General features: G+C 36.2%; 1 protein-coding gene across 4 annotated transcripts in view; it reads right to left on the bottom strand.

The window, feature by feature from the left end:
* The window catches only part of LOC103134185 (collagen alpha-1(XIX) chain), a 135,912-nt gene that overhangs the window by 107,198 nt on the left and 7,863 nt on the right, over positions 1 to 20,851 (bottom strand). For 3 of the 4 annotated variants that reach the window (XM_016668465.1, XM_016668467.1, XM_007546329.2), the window contains exons 1-8: positions 17,859 to 17,990; positions 11,774 to 11,898; positions 11,404 to 11,478; positions 11,220 to 11,319; positions 5,921 to 6,044; positions 5,004 to 5,279; positions 1,709 to 1,789; positions 545 to 664 (exon numbers count right to left, since the gene is read on the bottom strand). In XM_016668465.1, coding sequence (XP_016523951.1) covers positions 545 to 664; positions 1,709 to 1,789; positions 5,004 to 5,279; positions 5,921 to 6,044; positions 11,220 to 11,319; positions 11,404 to 11,478; positions 11,774 to 11,864 — 867 coding nt within the window. In that variant the 5' untranslated portion in view covers positions 11,865 to 11,898; positions 17,859 to 17,990. Of the gene's footprint in view, positions 1 to 544; positions 665 to 1,708; positions 1,790 to 5,003; positions 5,280 to 5,920; positions 6,045 to 11,219; positions 11,320 to 11,403; positions 11,479 to 11,773; positions 11,899 to 17,858; positions 17,991 to 20,851 lie in introns of those variants that run through there. The other variant, XM_016668466.1, reaches the window with a different exon arrangement.

Here is a 20,851-nt window from a genome sequence, read left to right as displayed (position 1 = left end):
ATGTAGAGGTGTTGCCTTTAGGACATGCTACAATGTTCTCCAGATTTGGGAGTCTATATTCAGTGAGAGAATGGGTCCCAAAAAGCTATTTTTATTTAATAAAATTATTATTTTTTATTATTATTATTTCCATATGCCTTTAAAAACTTAAGGTAAGGCTGATTGCGATTAATTTATGTTTCACAGTTTCAAGGTATGTAGTTTTTCTGGATGTGATATTTAGTCTTTACAGTTGTAGAAAAAATTAAATATGGAACTGAACATAAGCAGCATGAAGAACACAATTTTAATTTTAGAAGTAGATTAATATTTGCAGTGAAATAAGTAGTTTTTGTTTTTTTTCCCCCACTTTGGACACTGTATGTCCACCATGTGCAGAATAATTGCACCAATGTTTAATAGATGGCGGGTGCTTTTGGTTGGCTTTCAAAGAAACATAATTACGGGAATGATTACATGATATGTCAAATCAGAACTGGCACACTTACAGTAACCATTACCCTGTAGTCCATTTGAGGCTCCTGTTGGGAGGAATTGATTGTACCTTCTCTCCTGGACAGTGACATGTGTCAATTGATTGTGAGGTCGGCTGAGACGGCATCAGGGGACTCTGGGCTGTAACCAGAGGAGGGGAGGTCCCAATAAATGTCCTGTTGACTCCACACTGGATCAGTACAGAAATTTCACCAATTAGACATTTTATTTTGAGTTTGTTTCACAGCAGAAAAATACTCCCAGAATTAACAACAGTGTAACCCAGCTCACCACATGTAGCCTCTCCTGTTTGATTAATAGGCTGATAGGCTCCCAACAGGAGCCTCAACTCCTTAAGAGTAACTTTACACTAGGTTGACTGCATCTTCATGAACACATTGTTTGAGGTTAAAAGGTCATTAATAACTATAACATTAGCTCTCATTGATTTAATTGTGATGGAAGACTTCTCTTATTCTATTTCAGGGAGGGTATAATTTTCAAACAAATTTATTTAATTCTTATACTTTAATTATTCCACTGTGTAAGAAAAGCTGCTGAATCAGAAATTTAATGTCAACTGATAAACCACAAACAAATGTCTTCCTCTGAGGATATTCGATTTGAATTACAGAAAAGTGGAATTAACCATTTCTAGAATTTGCTACACTTTTTTTTAAATTGCTACCTTAATTTCAAATTAAAGTTGCAGTAGGTAACTTTTATAAAAAAATATATATATATATGCTTTTTATAAATTTGTTAAAGCTGTCACTATGTCCTGACAGCATAATTTGAGACAGATAATCTGTAAAAACATCAAGCTCATCTGCCTCCTCCCTGAGGTCCTACTAATATCTGCAGACGTACACTTTCTGACTGCTCCATCAGAAACAACTCATCAGGTCTTAGCACTGTCTCAGATTACACTGTCAGGACACAGTGACAGTTCCAGCAAATTTATAAAAAGTACATTTTTGTAAAAGTTACCTACTGCAACTTTAAAACGTGAATAAAAAAAGCAGCAGACTCTTTCTCCGGTTTGAAATACAGTCATCAACAAAAATCCATTGACATCATATTTTCAGGCAAAAATTTCAATATTTTACCATTTCTTCTGACAAACTGGAACATAAATGTTTGTTTCAAACTACCCAAGCATAAATCCTTTATTTTTGTTATAACCCAGCAGTTTTGTTGCAAGAAGATGTTGTGAAAAATGAAAACATTTTACCTTTGGCTCAAGCAGCTCACAGCAGTTTTCCATTTCAGCCATGTAAGGGTCACAGTAGATCAGAATTTGTCTCAACTCAATCTGTTAAGAAGAGTTCAAGTTAATGCAAGATTACTGTCATTATCACTCTCAGAGACGTACAAATGTGTTTCTTTGGTTGCAACATTTCAAATTGTCACGTGGTTTGTTCTTTTAGATCAACAGTATTGAGTGGAGTCTTCATCACAGCAAACAGCTTAAAGATTCTAGATCTAAATAACAAGACTTCCTTAAGTGCTTTACCTTCTGCAACACGTTTACTGATTTATGTAATTCATGAATTACATGGGGTAAAAAGTCAGCTGTTAATCCTACTTAAGCCAAAGTCTATTCAAAGGCATGAGTGATCAAATGGCAAAGCTGACCTTAGTTTTTTTTTTTAGCCGCCTGTTCGAGCTACTAGAGGAGGCTCAGAGCTAGGGATCAATAGAAGATTTACGCCAATCAGAAAGGCATGTCCCTGGAGGATAATTTAAAATGTTTTGAGTGCATTTTAATTGGTTGTCCAGGCTTGATCAAATCAGCAGAAAGTACCAAAACTTTCAGGACAAAACACTGTTTAATCTTTATACTATCTCTCATAACTATTGGCATCCTTGATAAAAGATCTGCTAATATCCTCAGGATGAATTAATCTTTCATTGTAGCTTCATCTTCTCACACTGGGTAATTTGAAGCTGTTCTCTACCAATGTGTTTTGACGTTTTTATTTCCAAAGATTTTTATATATATTATATATAACAAATATTACTAATATTAATAATATTAATATTATATTAATAATATAACAAAGATTTTCATCCAGTGCTGTATGGCACAGCTTGACTTGAATTGTGGCTCTCACTGTAGTTAAAGTAGCTATTTTCCTCAAAACATTTCTTGACGTATGCAGATCAACACGTCTGCCTTACTTAAAGCACGTGTTATTTGGTCTTTTCCATTTAATAAAATAACTAAGAAAAAAGTGTCAGAACTGTTCTCCAGACAAACAGCAAGTTCTAGAGTACTAATTAAAAATGTTATCAATTTAAATACATATTTAATGTAAAAATATAAAATATATAAAAATTCTTAAGTTACATGCTTAAATAACTTCTAATGCATAGACTGCTTAATTGCAGCACCCACAGTAAAAAAAAAAAATATCTATAATTTATCACACTCAGATTAATATTTTAATTTTAAATTCATTTTTTTTTAGAATAAATTGAAAGCCACATGTGCAATAATCCAATAAAAACATTCTGCTTAGTAATCCAACACTCAAGATATTTAAAAAAAATATATATGTTAAGACTTAAAGATAAGCACCAACACTCCTCCTGACCCTGCTAGGAACAAGGGTGTACAGAAAATGGATGGATGGATGTTAAGACTTAATACATTGAAGCCAATTACTATATTTTCCAGACTATAGAGCTCACCATACTATAAGCCCCATCTAAAAAAAAAAAAAAAACTGGAAACGTACATATATAAGCCGCACAGGGCTATAAGCCGCTGGTATCTCCGATTTCTGCAGCAGAGGGAAGCATCCTAATACATCTGCTGGATATATTAACCCTCTATGGCATAATGTTGCCATTTGGCAACACATCACTTGAAGCCCTTCCACACATAGTACCTCCAATTTTACAATGTAGTTCACTGAAAGAGAGATGAGGTCCTAAGAAAACCAATAGCAGTGTTGGAATTTGTCACATGACTTTCTGGAGAGACGTCTGACATCCTTTTCTACAGACCTCTTCACATAGCGGGGCCTCACCATTGAACTCCTCAGAAATAATGAAAAAACTTATTTTTATGACATTTTTTGACTGGGAAAAAAATACACACTCTACAATAAATGAGGTAAGTTCACTATTCTGTCATTCATTGTGCTGTATTTGATCATTTAATAATTATAAACTGTTAAAATGTTGATGTTGCCGTATGGCAACACTGTACCATTAGGATTCCAATTGTATTGTTGGCCGGGCGTATTATCTTCTAAAGTTTGCTATAACAATGCATTTTGTGAGTCCTTTCATATTGCATATGTGTATCTTTGATACTCTTTTTTCCATTTACATCATTAATGCAACAATGTTTTATACTTTCTTAGGAATAAAATAATCTAGCAGTTCCTTTTTATGATAGTGAGGATGCATTAGGATTTAGTGTTGAAGAAAATGAGCAGCTTGCAACTTTGCAATGAGAGTGAGGATGATGGAGACTATGAGCCAACAATGAGGGTAAACGTGCAATTATGTCTTGTGTGTTGCATTAAACTGGCATGTTCATAACATACTAAGGATATTTATTTGTTTTCTAGGCCCACCTCTTCCACTGGAAGCTGAGAGGAACTGCTTCATCAACTTCCACAAGCAGTAAGGCAAAGACGGCAGGGTCAAGACACTGAAAACCATTATATCAATGAAATATGCCAATAAATTAAATTGTTTTTAGCTATCAAATTAGTTTTATTGTTAACTACTATTGCTACTGGAGACTATTTAGATTTAAATAAAGGTTTTTACAATAATAACCCAAACTCTCTTGCTTTCATTAGTTTGCACTATGGTACAGTGTTGCCAAATGGTCAACAAAAAGAATATTTTAAAAAATTATATTTTTTAAAAATTTGTCTTTATTATGTTTACTTGGTTTATTTTAAGTCTAAAAAAATCCCAAACATTTTTTTTTCCCCAACTTGCATCACTATGCGTACCATAGAGGGTTAAGGACGCAGCCCTCCACGCTGAATCATGGTTTACGTGCAGCGGCTCTATTTCCCTCCTGTACTGCCAGATTGTTGATAGCCTTCAACTTAAAAGCTGCATCATATGAGTTTGAAGAAATTCCTCCGTCGTGGCTGCTGCTAGCATATGCTTGTTCTAAATGAAAATTAGCACTTTCTTCTTTGATTTCTAATTTTGACTTCCAATGATTCACTTCCTGCTAAAGAGCCCCCTGGTGGTTGGAGGAAAATCCACAGAAAAGCCGCACCAGGCTACAAGCCGCATAATTCAAAGCTGGGGAAAAAGTAGCGGCTTACAGTCCAAAAAACACGGTATATGAGTTATCAAAATAATGTAATAGATACTCAAGTACTGACATGCTGAGATCATTATTTAAGCTGAATTTTGTGAAGTGATAAATTCCCATCTTTTATCATTTTCTATCGTTTTAGCAACTGTGCCAATAAATATGGTGCTCGATGTGAATTTATTCCAGAACAAAAATATTTATTTAAAAATGAGTCATGGGAACATACATCCACAGGCCTTCCATCTTCCACTCGTGTACTGATGAGTGTGCGCCCGTTGAGATCGATGCTGTCCCTCTCATCAGTCATTTTCTTTTCAGCCAGCGTGCAATCGACATAAATGGAAACTGTGTCACTGTGAACAGAAATGCCAAGCTTGTGCCATTGGCGATCAAAGAGGGCATGCAGGTCACGACTCTTAAACGTGTAGCGGAAAGAGTTTTTCAGCAGACCCTGGGAAGAAAACTCCACTGCTTTCTTATCACCATCAACCACCACTGACACCTGAGGAGTTAAGAAGAGTTTAATAAGAGATTGCTCATCAAAAATGATAGTATTTTGATTAATATGTACATTACTCTGATCTATAGACCTGGTCAGAAGTTTACATATATTCAACATAGGCATGAATGTCAAATTTATTGGGGGACTTTAAAATAAAATTTGTGCTCATTGGGAAATTTTTCAAATCCACACAGGGTGCATACAGTCTTAAATATACTGTATACAATACACATATGCCAACTCTTCATAACAGGAAACAGATTTAATTTTAAAAAAAATAATTAAGTTAACTCTAAATGTCTATCCAGCCAGAATTATCCCAAAAGCATTTTGATGGCTAGAAAAACATGTTGAAAGAGACACTTTCTAAGAGAAACCTATCCAAATAAATGTAGGGATTTATGTACTTCATATATCTGAGTCTGTAGGTTTTTTGTTTTTTTTTTAAATCCTTTTTCAGTTAGATAAAATTCACAATAAATTAAACTTTTTGGCTTGAATTTATTCAAGCCAAAAGAATTTAAAAATTCTTCGTTTTTAAAACTCGTCCAAGATGTCTGTTGTACCGTCATTCCACTTCTAATGCACGAGATGACATTCAAGCCTCTGACCAGCATTGTACGACATTACAACACACCTACCTGACTGCTTCCTGATTGGTCAAATATTTGCCAAAGGTACCAGCGGTCTTTTTTTGTAGTTCGTCTCACACGGAAGATGGTGACCAGGGAATACTCATTTGAAAGTCCGTCTGGAAATATCGATCTGAAATAAATGCACCTTTATATTAAACATTAAACATTTATTGTTTAATTGTCCAAATAGTCTCAGTCAACGGTGTCAGTTGTCGGAATTGTTTAGTTAAGGTTAAGAGCTTTCATGGGCTGCATAATGAATGAGCCAATCAACTTTTGTGATCAATAAAATATTTCAGTATCCTCTTGATGCAGCGGCATTTCCATGAATAAACATGACAAACTTAATTCCATTTAGTGTGGATTTTTATTTATTTATTTTTTTTCCGGGATCTGATGTCATTCATATAATGAAACCATGTAGACATTGATGCAAAGCTTAATCTTTTAGTGCACCAGAACACCATGTGCACATGAAAAATAAGTTGGAATCACATGTTCATCTCTATGATATGCACTGCTTAGTGAAGTGGAGTCCAGTTGAAGGAAAAAAAATAAAATAAAATGAGGCGTATAAAGGAAAAACAATATTATCAAATACTAAACAAGCTTTTCCCCAAGTTTTTGCTCAACTTACAATTGCAAGTTACATTGCGTCAAAGAAAAGAAAACTCAAAAAAAGCATGCAAAGAATTTTGTTAAATATAATTAATTATCTTCTGCCCCTAACTTCAGTCAAATTAACAATTAAGAATGAAAGAGCATGAATACAATACGGTCAACAAAAATAGTAATAATAATCCCATGATAAGGTCGGTGACGCTGCAGCACGTAGTTGTGAGGATTGAAGAGTGATACACCTTCCTCAGACAGGTTGGAAATTAGTTTTCACTCCTATATATCATCTCCTATTCCCTCACAGCCTCATACCTGCTTCTGTTGTATTTGCAGAGATTTTACTGTAAACGGTACATGACTAAAATAAGAAATGCACTGAGTTAGAGTGCCTAAAAGAACCAAATTCCTCTGTTGCAGCCCGAGGACTGTGAAGGTCATTTCTGGTCTTGTGCATGAGACCGTTTCAACTGCAGATGAATATTAAACATGGCATCACAGTTTCCGCAGATGTTGCATTTAATTTAAATATAACATTCAATTTAAAATGTCATAAAGAAACAGAAGACTACGGCACCTGTTGCTGTTGAATGTACCGTGAAGAATTACATTATGCTGATAAAGAATCCACATAAAAGAAGACACTGAGCTCAAGAGAGCATATTAATTACACATAGCTACTGAGACATGGTAAATGAACACTCAGCAGGCTGAATACTGTTTTATTTAAGGCCAACAGAGTTAACACTCCTATTTACTATTATTCCAAAGCTTGGTGCCTCTGTGTTGTGGATACATTATATTTCTGAGGAGTTTAAAGGGTTAAACTTCTTGACCTAGTGCTAAGTGCTCTCAGTGGCTGAAGTGACAAAAACTCCAAACCTTAAAGTTTGAATGCTGTGTTTGATTCTTTGCTGAAATGCCGCTCTGCATGCTTAAATAGATGCTAATGAGTGCATAAGAGGGATGTTCATTCATTCTCCTCACCACCGTGTTATATTGCCAAAAGCGCTTTTACACTGTGTGATTCTGCCAACTCCGTCTCTTACAAGTCTCATTTAAATATGACTAATTTGCAGTGGCTAATATGATGTGGAATCATTTTTAATTGACTTTTGGATTACATACAGCAATGAACTTTTATTTTCTCTCAAGCCATGTGATGGTTGAATGCTATAAAAGTCCACAGTACGGTTTGATGAAGACAAATACACCCCAGTATGGAGAAAAATCCTCCAATCACCACCACGACTCTCGGAAGTGTGTGAAACTTGCAAAAGTATCAATATCTCATTCATAGTAATTTATGGGCTGTGAACTTTTTCACATTTTGTAACCAACAGTCACAAAAGTCTGTTGGTTTCGTATTGGGATTTTATTTGATAGAATAATACTAACTAAAAACTGATACTGCACACCAAGCTGACCAAATCTTACCAACGGTGAAACTTAGCAGTGACAGCATCGATAGGTGGTGTGTCTCTTCTTACACTTGATTTTGCTTAGGTGTAGCAACTGAAATAGCAATGGCGATATGCAAAAAGGTTCAACGAACTAAAAACTAAGTTAGTTGAACAATCAAAAATATCCACAGTTAGGTTGTGACTATTTTCACAAGGAACTTTAAAAAAAAAAAAATCAACTGACAGCTTATGTAAATGAGTCACAACGGAAAACCATATATTAAATAAACAATTACAGTTTCTTTGTGTCATCACTCTTCTTACATGCCTTTGACCGTACATCTTGTCTAGGTGACGTGGTCCATAGTGTAATCAGAAGCAAAAGTTTGAACGTGTGTCAGAGGAATGCTACCAGTTTCACCGAAGTAAGCAGCTTAAAAAAAATCCAGTACTGGTGGATTCTTTCAGAGTCAAATTGCTGCAGTTCAAACAATCAAACTACAAATGCTAACCTAGTTGGCTCACATTCCTCTCTCTCTCCTGAAAATGTTAAATGCATCCCGATAAAATAAAAGGATCTCCAGGATCACCACACTTTCTGGAAAATGAGTCAATTAGGTTTTGCGGGGCTGATAGAGAAGTGACAAAACAGCCACTAATTACTGAAAACCACAACCTGAAAAACAATCACAAAACACCCTGATTCCATATCATGTTTTTCTGTCTCAGCGGGTCATGTACCAAATTATGAAAATATGTGGCTGCTTGCAAAAGAAATGATGGCTCATTTCCTATTTCAAGATGAAAAATTACTCTCTGTCAGAGAGAAAATGCTGCCAGTTTCACTTAAAGCTTCTGATTGTCTCACAAATGCTAAACAAGAATGGCAATTTTGAAAGCCCACCCTCAAAGCATATGAAAGCCTAAATTTGAATAAACATACAATAATGAGCCTGCATTCTGGCTTTACAACTCATTATGCTACACAACACAAGGAAACAAGCAAAAAGCTCCACTCAAGTGTGGCTGCCTGCTATCTAACACGCAGCAAAAAAAAAAAAAAAAAAGAAACTCATTTGCAAAACCTTTAACCAAAGAAAACTGCGCTCTTATAAACACTCGTTATCCTTACTGCACGAGAAAATCTGCAGCGTAGATGGCAAAGACATATTCAAATGCAATTTAATAAATGAATCGTATATGATTATAAACACGGGTTAAGCTGTAAACAGACGTAGACGAAACACAGATGTTTCTAAAGAGAGTGAGCAACTGTTACTAAACTTTACCGCTGTATGGATGAGTGCACGGTGCATTATGGCAGGCAATTTGTCACTTGACATAACTGCTTGAAGAGTGTGTCAGCCGTGATCTATGTCCCATAATGTGCACTGTGTCGAGGAGCTGGCTGATCGTCAGCTGGATCTGGAGAATAAAGCATGGGGCTGCATATCCCCCACCTCCCGAGTACGGTGAGCAATGCTTTTTGCGGCAAGGGCAGCAGCTGAGGGGGCTTTGTTCTATACGTGCAACTGCCCTCACCTTCCCTCCTGAGCTGATGTGCTCTATCACCTGTCAAAGTACTTAGATAATTGGATATGAGCGGGATCGCAGCCTTGCCACTATAACCAACAACACTGCCAGCAGCGTCCCTGCGAAACCAACAACTGCTTGCGTTAGGGGTCCGGACCGAGTGAGACGACTTAAGCATAAATGTATTTTCAGTTGGCTGACAGAACGGGAAAGCAGACCGCAAATCATCCAGCTCAAAGATACGTTAAACCAGCAAGCGGGAGGGTGGCAGTAAATGTTTACAAGTGCATGTAAAAATACTAAAAATACCCAGCCCTCCTTGAAGAATGACAGTATTCACTTTGAGTGTTATAACCAAAGGACAGGAAAGAATGATTGTCTCCAGAACTTCCAGAACGCCAGAGTAAGCCGAGTCATAAATGACGTAGGCCTGCATAACATATTAAACGAGATGGCCACTTAAACAAATTCTCATTAGCATAGAAAAATCTTACCGTCCACCCAGTTAGCTGGAGAATAACGATCTCCCAGAAAAACGACACCTAAGTGTGTCATTTACGGAGTTATTTTAATATTCCTACCTTATTATACATAATCTGGATTTTATGTCCCTTTACGTCCCACATTCAGCCTCAAGGAGATTTCTTGAATAAATGCAATATATATTAATTCAAATTATTCTCTGTCAGTGAGTTCACCTCACTGCTTGCCCTTACTAAATGAGGTAAATGGGACTTTTGCTCTGAACATGATATATGTGGGTTGCCTCAGTTCAACTCTTTCATGAATTTTGTAACGATACAATTTCTCCGATAAAATCACCAGATCTGAATACAAGAAAACCACCCACTGCTCATCCAAGAACAGGTAGCAAACATAACCAGACATCCTCCTTACCAGAGACGATCTCCAGGACATTTGTGTTTGGGGACCCTGAAGCATTTCCAGGCCAGAAGGGAGATGTAGATCCTTCTGCAAATTCTAATATTTCCCTGGTGTCACCAACCAGAATAAAATGCCCAGACAACCTTCAAAGGAATGCACCCACAAGGGATTTAGATTAGATATCTGAACCACTTTAACTAGTTACTTTTGATGAAGGGGGAAAATCAGCTCTGCTTTTAATCACCAGTGCATGTAAAAGGTCACGGCTTGAGGATAGCAAAATAACCACATCATCTCCAAAAAGCAAAGATGAGACTCTGAGGTTCACAAACCAGATACTCTCTTCTGTATGGGTATACCTTTAGCTGTTTGTGAGGTTCATGAACATCACAAACAGGATCGGTGACAAGCATCAGCACCGGCACAGTTCACTTTACGCTGGTAACAAGCCAGACTTTGTGAGGACTCAGCTCTTGCTGTGGTCTGAAAAAGACCCAAAATCCCTAGCCAAGCACCACACACTCCCGCAGCTATCCAAACAATGTACATTTTAGAATGATTGTTAGAACTCCTGACCCACAAAACCCATGTCGACTAAACAGCTACACTCCCATCACCGGCTCAGTAATTATGCATTGTAAAGGTTTGGCTCACTGTACCACGGTCATGGAAAATAGCAACATAGTGAATCCCAGGTCAGAGCACTTCTTTTCCAATTCATTGAAGTATGCTTTCAAAGAGACGCCCCGAAATGTTATTCCTCAATAACTGGAACATTGTCCCCCATCCTCCTTTTAAATCTTTATATATTACAGGAAGAAAAACAATAATCTGCAATAGGACATCCAAGTTTTTAAAGATCAACTTACTTTGTTGGTTTTATAAGAGGGCTGCTTCCCAGTCGAAATGATGGCAGGTCTTCTGTAACTGTTCCCTTTCGGAGAAGAAATTTTTCTGTGAGGTCAAATCCTGGAACAAAGCCATAATGTGTCATAATATAAACTTATAGTAAATTTCTCAATGAATAAAGCATTTTGTTTTACCAGCATTTACCTGTAATCTGTAAAGGACGGTCCAAAACATCAGAAAATCTGTAATCCTCAACACTCAAAGAGGGACACACACCACCTATAGAAAAGCAGCCAAGAAAAAAATGTTTTTTTGAGACTATGTTTTAAATTGTGCATTTAAATTGTTTTTTTCTGAATGCAAAACTTCAATGAATTAATGTCAGACATTCTGCCTTAATCTCCTTGGTTATTCATTTAAATTTGAAATAATAGCCATAAAGACTAATAATTTGTTTTCAAGGTTTCACACTTCATTGCTAAATCTTTCATGCATTACATTTATCATTAAATGGTATCTTTTTAAAGCCTTTCAGAACTTCAGATGAAAAAGAATTACCAACAAACTAGCGTACCTGTTTGTTCGCTCACGACCATTCCAAAAGCACAGGGAACAGAGTTCACAATCCAAACGAAAGCAACCCATCTTATCAAGTAGCAATTCATGGCTCTGATGCTGAAAGGCAGCCCACCTGCAAAGCTGCAAAACAGTAGAACATTGCTTTAAAATTAATTTTAGAAATATTGACATAATTAAAGTATATAGCTAATTTTGAAAAAAAAAAAAAAAAAAAAAAAAAAAAAACTTGTACTGTCATTGATGTCAACAAATATACACCCCAAGGATCAAGACAGTGTACTATTGGAGTAAGGTTTGCTGAGGTAAGGAAGTTTGTCAACTTCTACACCTTGAACTTTGATGATATTCACAAAACTGTGTAGGCGCTACTCAACCTTGTCCAAACACATCATTTCCAAAAAGCAAAAAAAAAAAAAAAGCAGACTTGCTTTAAGCCAAGAAAATCAAGGACCTAAACGTGAAAGAAATATCTAAAAGTGACTTCAATGTGCTCAAACAAAACGGCTTAAATCTTTGATATCTGATGAGTTTGAGAAGCATATTTTCAAAAAGTACAGATTCCGCATAGGTTTTTTGCTACACTAATGTTGAGAATTTATAACATTTATTTGAGGTACTTTGAGGGTTTTGGAATAATTTTAGCAATCCATAAAAGTATCATCTTTGGATGTTATCGTTATCCATCTGTGGGTTGCTTAGAGTTTTTAATTGTATGTCATACTACAGTCAAAATTTCATTCAGTTTTTTTTTCCAGAGATGTCAGTTTGTTAATTGCCTTTGAGTACATTATGTAAATTGTTAGTTTTATGTCAATAAGTCCTCACAAGGTATGCTTCTCAAACTCTTTTTACAGTTTTTTGTCTTAAGCATCCAAGTATCTCTGTTGTTTTAGTTTTTATATACGACTATTCAATGAAGTGTTTGAATTTTGCTATTTGTAGATGAACCATTGATAAGTTCACACTTACCAATTGCAGCCAGATTGAGCGCAAAAAATTAGAGAGCTGTGTATTTGATCCTGACTGACGTGGAGTTGGTTTGGTTCCCCTCACACAATTACACATTCCTCCAGAGTTTATCCCATCTAACACCGATTTTTGTGCCAACTCACCATGCCGACTGATCACTAACACGTCTCCAAAAACCGTGCAGTGTGAACAAAGCTTAACCCTGAGCTGCTGTTAGTTAATTAGCCAATAATACTCCTGCAAACATTACAATGCAGTGAAAGTTGAAGGTGGAAACTATTCATTAGTTGATTACGGGGGTTGAATTCCATTAAACCAGTGACACACACAGCACTATACAACATCTAAATGAGATGTTCCTTTAATATTTGAACCAATAAAATACAGAGATGTGCATTGTTATTTTCTTGTATTGATATCAGTTGTTAGCACTAGAATAATTTGCAAACGCCAAAGGTTTTCTGATCTGCAATTAAATTTAGAGTGCTCCCATCTCGGATGTAATGCCGTCTCCAGTTACGAGTTCCAATTTCCAAGGCGAATAGAACAAAGTGTTGGACGTAATAAGGATCCTATCTTGCATAGGTGAAATGCATTTGGTTGTAATCAAGTAAACCAATTAGCAGCTAATGGCAACAACAAACCAGTGACAGTCATCCTTTTAATAGGCAGTCCTGCTTCTACAGCATAATCCAGACACTCCACAAAAGCCCACCTTTTAATTTAGTATTCACTATTTTCCTCACTCAAATATTTCCTCCTTGTTCTCTCCTATTGTGTTTTGTCAGCTTGTTTCTGGTTTTCTTCACAGAAGTTACACATGATCTGGTGTTTCATATGTACTGGTTTATTTGTCTCTTTCCTGTAAATGGTAATCAGCAAAACATTTCAATAACTTTGCTTTCTTTGTCTGCTGATGATATCCTCTCATTCAATGTTGGATTATGCCTCCTTCCTTGGACAAATCCATGAACGAAATTACTGCTGCAAATAGATATATAAATGCTACATTGTATCACAAGTGGGATTTAATTCAGATCTGCTGAGATGACTGGGCTGACCTCAGTATTTGTATATATTTAGATATGAATTTGGACCTGTTTATCTTTTAAAGTGCTTTGTGATGAAACGTGTAGTGAACTTGGACTGCATAAATAAATTGAACTGAATAAATAAACTGAATTTTAAACAATTCCTACAATTCCTGAAAGAAACACGCATGTGTAGCATCAGCTTTGAAGGATTACTCTCCAGTATCTTGTCCAAACATGGCTACTACTGTCCCAAAATGACCTAATGGCAAAGGATTCAAAACTAAAAGGTGTTAAGGTAAAGGATGATGTCATCATTGATACACAGTGGACATCTTGTTGCAAAGAAAAAAAAATCTAATTTATTATTACTAAAGGAGAGAAGTTGAATTATGAAATTAAGAGTTCCTTAGAGTTTGACAGATTTTTCTGTATTGGCCCAGCAGATGAACATTCAAGTAATAATAATAAAAAAAAGTAAAAATAGCTTTAGAATGAAGTGTTTTTTTTTTTTTTTTAAGTGTGCAGGGCAAACCATGCACAGACGGGGTAAAATATAACAATGCAGAGAGAAGATAACAGTGATCGCTTTCAGCTATCACACTAATTAATAGCAGGGAGAGGCAAACAATGGGCTAAACGGACTTCTAAGATAGGCCTATTATCCTGGTTGCAGTAGTAACCAACTTTAATTAGTTTCATTCAGCTCACCAGGAGCTGAAACTGCTGGACTTCATTGTTGTAGCTCGGAAGGTTTATGACAGAAACGTCTAAACATTTCTTACATCTAAAAATGGGAAACATCTGTTATATTTTGTCTTCTGATCGGGTTTCTTAGCTTTAATGAAAGTTGCACTGCTGTGGAAATAAATGTTGCACCCTAACGGTAAATTATGCTAAAAGCTAATACAAATAATTTACTCCTGACCAACATGTGTAATCAGAGGTTTCAAAAGGTGCCACTCAACAAGGAGTCTGCACCTTTGAGCTTTTCATTCCTATGAGCTCATTAGCATCTAAGACCCTGTGATGAATGCAGATGTCAACAATGTACAAGAGTAAGATCATTAGCCCGTAGCTTTGTTTGTGTTAAATGTTGAGTTGTAGCTTGTTAGCCAAGGTGACCTTATAACATATAACACTTATAACACTTATAACACTTTAGGATGGCTCTTGAAGGAGTACACAGTCTTTTACAATTAATTGCATAAATGTACATACCCTTAAAATATTTTGTTAAAATAACTTTTTGTTTTAATCACACCCTAAAAATACTATTTTAAGGGTGTGGATCAGAGGATTTAGTATTTTTAAATACAGACCTGAATCTGATTAACCTGAAATAAATTTCAGCTATCCTACTTGGGGTTTAGTGGCATCTAATCGTGCAGTGCTTAGCTGAAGCCAAGGCTTACAGTAAGGTTACAAAGGATTAAAAAAAAAAAAAAAAACACTCATTGTACTCAGGTATTAGTCAAAAGATTATTCAGCAGTTATAAGGTGGATTTGATTGTAGTTATGCTAATAAATCAACACTGAAGAAGTTGCAAATATATTCAAATAGTACTGGTAGCATTCTGCATGTAACAACTCTGGTATTTTCCTTATCTCCAGATGGAGAATGAGACTTGCAAGAAAGAATCCTTCTCTTAAAACAAACAAACTAAAAAAAAAACAACATAAAATCAGGCTTCCAGAAACCGATTCGGAGACTCTGTTGATGTCTGATCAAATCAAGTAGGAGCTCATGAGCATTATTTCTAAAGCTATGTTTAGCACAAACACAACACTGCTCATCACTAAAAAGAACACCATGTCTACAGTTAAAGATAGTGGCACTATCATAATCTGGGGTTACTTTACTTCAGATGGAACTTTGGTTTCGGTTAAGAATTCACAGTTCAGAATGGGTGTTAAAAATCTAAACACGAAGTGGGATTACTTTTTACGATCAAGCAGAGTCCAAGCATAGCTATAATAATAATAATAATAATAATAATAATAATAATAATAATAATAATAATAGCTTCATTAAATTAAAAAAATAAGGTTTGGAATCTGTGGTCTGTCGGTGGTTTAAAAATTTTGGCCAAAAATTGAAGTTTTTTTTAAATTCTGATTTTCATGCCCTGAGTATCTCATACCAACCCGTTTCAACGATATTGAATTGGTGACATAGCAATTACACGGTAATTACATTACCTATAGAGATTTGTCATAACTGTTGACATCTATTCAGTTTGGTCATTATTATACTTCTTGACCAGTGTAAAGCTGGTTCTGCACATCGTATGGATCAAAGTCCGTAGAGCTTATAACCCAGTCTGTTTATTTCTCCACAGAATTATAATGAAAATGGATCTTAGGGTTTTTAATAACATCTTATTATCAAATACATATTTCCTCTTAATGTCACATCACTGTTAAGTATCTGTTGCTCTGAAAATAAAATCCATGGGTCATGACGCCTCCTAAACAGGAAGTTGGAAAAATGTTTCCAATACTCTCTGTGTGTGGCTTTCGTAATACAAAACCCTTGATCTCTGCCTGTTGGCGCTCTGGCGTGTTCTGATCTAGAAAAATCTTTGAAGGGCTCTTCATCGAGGATGTGACTTGTAAGGATGAAAGTTAGAAACCTCCAGTTCGGAAAGACATTTGCCTAAACTGCCAAGCAAATCTTCAGGATTGCATGCATGCCAGAGTAAAAGCATCACTGTGGATGAAGTAACTGTGGATGAGTTTCTAAAGTGAAGCAGCATCAGATGTGGGTAATTTCTGCACTGAAGAAACCTTGCATGTAAACATGATGGTAAAAAGTGAAAGAGAACATGATGTAAAATACCGCAAGGAAACATGTACATAATATTTATATATATATTCAACATACAGAGTAACTTTTGAGCCTCAGTTAACGCACTATAATACCAGATTGAATAAACAGTTTAACCTCCTAACTTTAGTAACAATGCACCTGTAATGCCAATAAAGCTACCTGGCTGATCCTTCTTAGCTACGTATCTCTTTTGTAGGCAAAAGCCACAAAACTCAACAAAACACAAAAACTAACTTAATTTATTTTCACACTGCAACTAGTAGCACTTCTTCATTTAACTTTCTTTTACACCTTCACTGTCTTGTCCAAATAAATAGTCCTGCAGAGATTAATTTCCACGTGTGCACATGCTCATCTCCCACTGGATCATAAAGTTGTGCATGCGGGCCGCAGAAGGCTGTCATGGCATTTGGAGATGAGGCGACTGCCACTTAAAACTTCAAGCATGCATGGGTAGTAGACAAGCAGCCCAGCGCAGGTATCACATGTCTTGTCTGTGAGAAGGCGTTATGTTATTCCTGTGTAGCCTAGTTTTGCAATGCAAAACATTGGACTGCATTTACTGCTTTTCCACGCCTTCAAATAAAACTATTTTTCTACACCAAAAAAAAAAAAAAAGATTCATTTGCTTCTTGCAGGTTCTTCCTTAAGGTATAGACAGCAGGGATGATGGAAAATCTGCTGTCAGCCTGCATCGATTTAAATTCTAAATCGACAATGTATCAGCCAAGTCATTGTGTCACAGCTTGAGAAAAGAGCCCGGACAAGACTCAGGCATTTAACTTTCTCTCCATCATCCCCTCAGACACCCCCCCCAGTCAATGCAGTGTAGTTAACATTAAGCGGTCGCTATGGAAAGAAGCGTGCTTCCCTGCCCGAACGCTGATTGGCTGCATGCTTAAATTCTTTAATAATCACCAGATCTAGAGCTGTCTTCAGATAACGACATAATCTTGCACTTTTTTTGTGAGTAAGTGATGCAATAAGACGGACTACATGCGCGGCAGAGAGAGGGCGTTTATTAAAGAGAAAGACAGCAGCTCATGAGACATGTGCCTTGAAGTTAGAGCGTTCTGGACAAATAAAACAAAAACATGACTTTAATTTTATAGGACCGGGTAAACAAAATGACACCTTAATAAAGCGAGTTTTGATATTATTTCCAGTATAAAGATATATAAATACATATATATTTTTTATAAATATAACTTATAATGGAATATTTTAATGAGTAAGGGACTACTTACAGGTGCTGATAAACTTTCCTTTAAAGCAAAAACAAGTCAAAAGCAGCGATAAAACCATAATCCATGCGTGATAACGATCAGTACAGCTCCGGATTCCGGGACTTGGAAATAAAAGTCACAGTGGGATCGCCCGCTCCGATCGCGGTCCTTTTTAGTTGCACCGAGTGGCCCTCCCACTCTGTCATTATTACTGAAATACACTGACAGAGACTTCTGCAAACACCCTGAAAGCTTTCTTATTAGGGGGAAATTAATGCCCGAAGGCAGTTCAAACAAGCTCTCTTATTAACAGAGCAGGTGCGGGAATTAACTACCATTTGATGCATTGTGATTTATTCAAATTTGAAAGAAGAAAGGCCTGAAGCGTATGGATTTGCTCGCCCTTAATGTGGCTTTTTGTGTCTTGTTTGCAGTAAGTGCTCCCCAGATTAAAAGTGAATGTGACAATACAAAAGGTGTTCACACCAGAGTTTTTATCTTGGCCCACGCCATGGCTGCCTTTTTATCACGTAGACGATAAAGCCTTCCAGCGACAGCAATTGCACCATATTATGAGCCCCATACACTCTGATTATCCGACAGAATCCATTGACAGCAGTGGCGGCTCTTGCATAAATGCGACCCTGGGTAAGTCCCTCTTTCTACTCCCCAACACTTACACTCACAGAAAGATACACAAACATTCCTGAAGAAGCCAGCATAGGAAGAAAATAACTTTTTTCTAATGTACTAATGTTCAAACATTAAGAACACACACAAAAAATACATTAACACAAAAAATACACACACAAAAAATACATTAAGAACACACACAAAAAATTCTAGAAAACCTTGTTTTCTAGAAAATGTATTTTCAATGGAATAAAATATAATTCACATTAATCTGTATAGCGTGTTTTCACAATTGTCTCAGTCTCAGATGGTTCCAATGCCTAAAAAGATTAAAAATGTTTTCACAAATGAAATACATTTTTCATAAATTTTAATAGCTGTTTTAAAGCATTTGTGCTTAGTATCCCATGATCAAATTCAGGTTTGGTTAGCTGAAGTATCTTAGGCTTTGATCCAGAGAAACTGATATGTTTTTGAAATTCAATTGAAAATGGTAAAAGCCTTTTAATTTGGTACTTCAAATCAAATATCAATATTTGTTCCTCAATGATTAGAACTATAATCATCCACTATTGTACAACAAGCCTTTATTTGGATAGGAGCCTTGTCTGCTGCTATCCTTTTGAAATTCATAGCATGTTATTTTAGTGATTAAAACACACAATACTACACTTAAATATGGAAGCCACCAGCTTGAACATTCACTGTAAAGCTGAACGTCAACATGTTTACAGGTCCTTTGAGCGTTCTCTGCAAAATGAAATCCAGTGAGAACTGCCAAACTAAATACCATAAAAAAAATAAAGACACTTTTCACATCAGCTTTCCTAAAGTGAGCTCAAACAAATCAAAGTTTCCAACACACAGAAACAGGTGTTCAGGCTGGACAGATGCTAATGTTTACACAGATGACGTTAACTTGCCCTCCCTGCCCCCACCAACTTTAAAATAACACTCAATTTCCAGGATTGTTCCGAAACAAATGCAATAAGAACGACTTAGCTTTATTTGACTGTCTGTATTTCCCTAATTATTTGAGTTATCGCAAGTCTTTCAGCCTTTATCATTCATAAGGAGTCAGGGATTTTGAAAAATTACATGTTTTTCTTTTGTTTTTGTTTTTTTTTCATGACACCATTCATTTGGGGATCTTAAGTTACTACAAGCACAGGAAATGCTGTGAATGCACATATATTGAGCCCTCCCTTGAGTTGGATCTCCATCAGAGAGTTCTTCCTGCCATTGGCAAGATCAATGAAAATCATATCTCTTCATATTCTTTAAGCTTTTATTTCAAATCGGTTTGCATTTACAGTTTGTTTGGTTTTATTTTTGGTTTACCTTAAAATTTAAGTAATCAAAAAAACGCTGTGCTTTTCTATAAAGTCTCTCACTGCTCCTGCGATCAACTGCAAAGAAAATGTCTCCAAAGACATGATATGCAATCTCTGCTATATTTCACAATTAATTCATTTCATTTGTAAACATAATTTTATTTATTTATTTATTTATTTATTTATTTTACTAAGATTTCTTTTGCATCAAGCACCACAGGGGAAAGGTCTAAAAGCACAGTCCTATGCTGGTAGGTCTTGTCCAGTTGTAATCCAGAATATGTTTTGACACATAAGGTTTGTGTCAAAACATTATGGTTTTGACACAAACCATAATGTTTTCCTGCATGCACTCTATCTTGCTCATAACTCCAAACCTTATGCATGATGAAAGGAAACATGGAAACAGCAGTGTTTCCTAGACTGGCTTCAACAGCCTGAAGAGAACAGCATCTTATAACTGGAATATGCAACTTGTGGATAATTAATGACATCACAACGAAATTTATACACACATCAAGATTCACAATGTTGAATACACCACACTGGCTATATGAAGGAGTTTGGTAAGTAGTTTTTATCACAGCTGTGGGAATTTTGCCTACATTTCTTTACTGTTTTCACAAGACATGATGAACATTCTGGGAATGGGAGCCATTATTTTCCACCACATTCATTTGGATCTAATCCCACACTTGCTGTATTGCAAAAGAAAATATGGCGTTGCTCAGCTATGGGTGAGGCCGATTATGACGACGGCAGGGGTTCGGGTTGAGCTAACCTTAAAATCTTCACATAATCAAAAGCTGTCAGGAGCTCTCACAAGTATTTCTTTGGCAGTTCCATTAAAGATGTGCTCATGATGTCGTCGGACAGATCATCCTGAGTCATCATCACGTTGTTTCAAGCCGACAAATTGCTGTTGTTGTTTTTTTTTTGTTTTTTTTTTATGTGTGAACAGCTAAAAATTGAATCTCTCTCACCTCATTCTTACATTACTGAGGTACAGGTACAAATCTCAGTAGCTTTCAAGAATGTCTCTCTCTA

The sequence above is a fragment of the Poecilia formosa genome, unplaced genomic scaffold (assembly GCF_000485575.1).
Source record: "Poecilia formosa unplaced genomic scaffold, Poecilia_formosa-5.1.2 Scaffold15, whole genome shotgun sequence".
In the NCBI taxonomy this organism is placed as follows: domain Eukaryota; kingdom Metazoa; phylum Chordata; class Actinopteri; order Cyprinodontiformes; family Poeciliidae; genus Poecilia; species Poecilia formosa.
The sequence above is the reverse complement of the archived record's forward strand: the minus strand, read 5'-3'. Positions and strand labels throughout refer to the sequence as shown.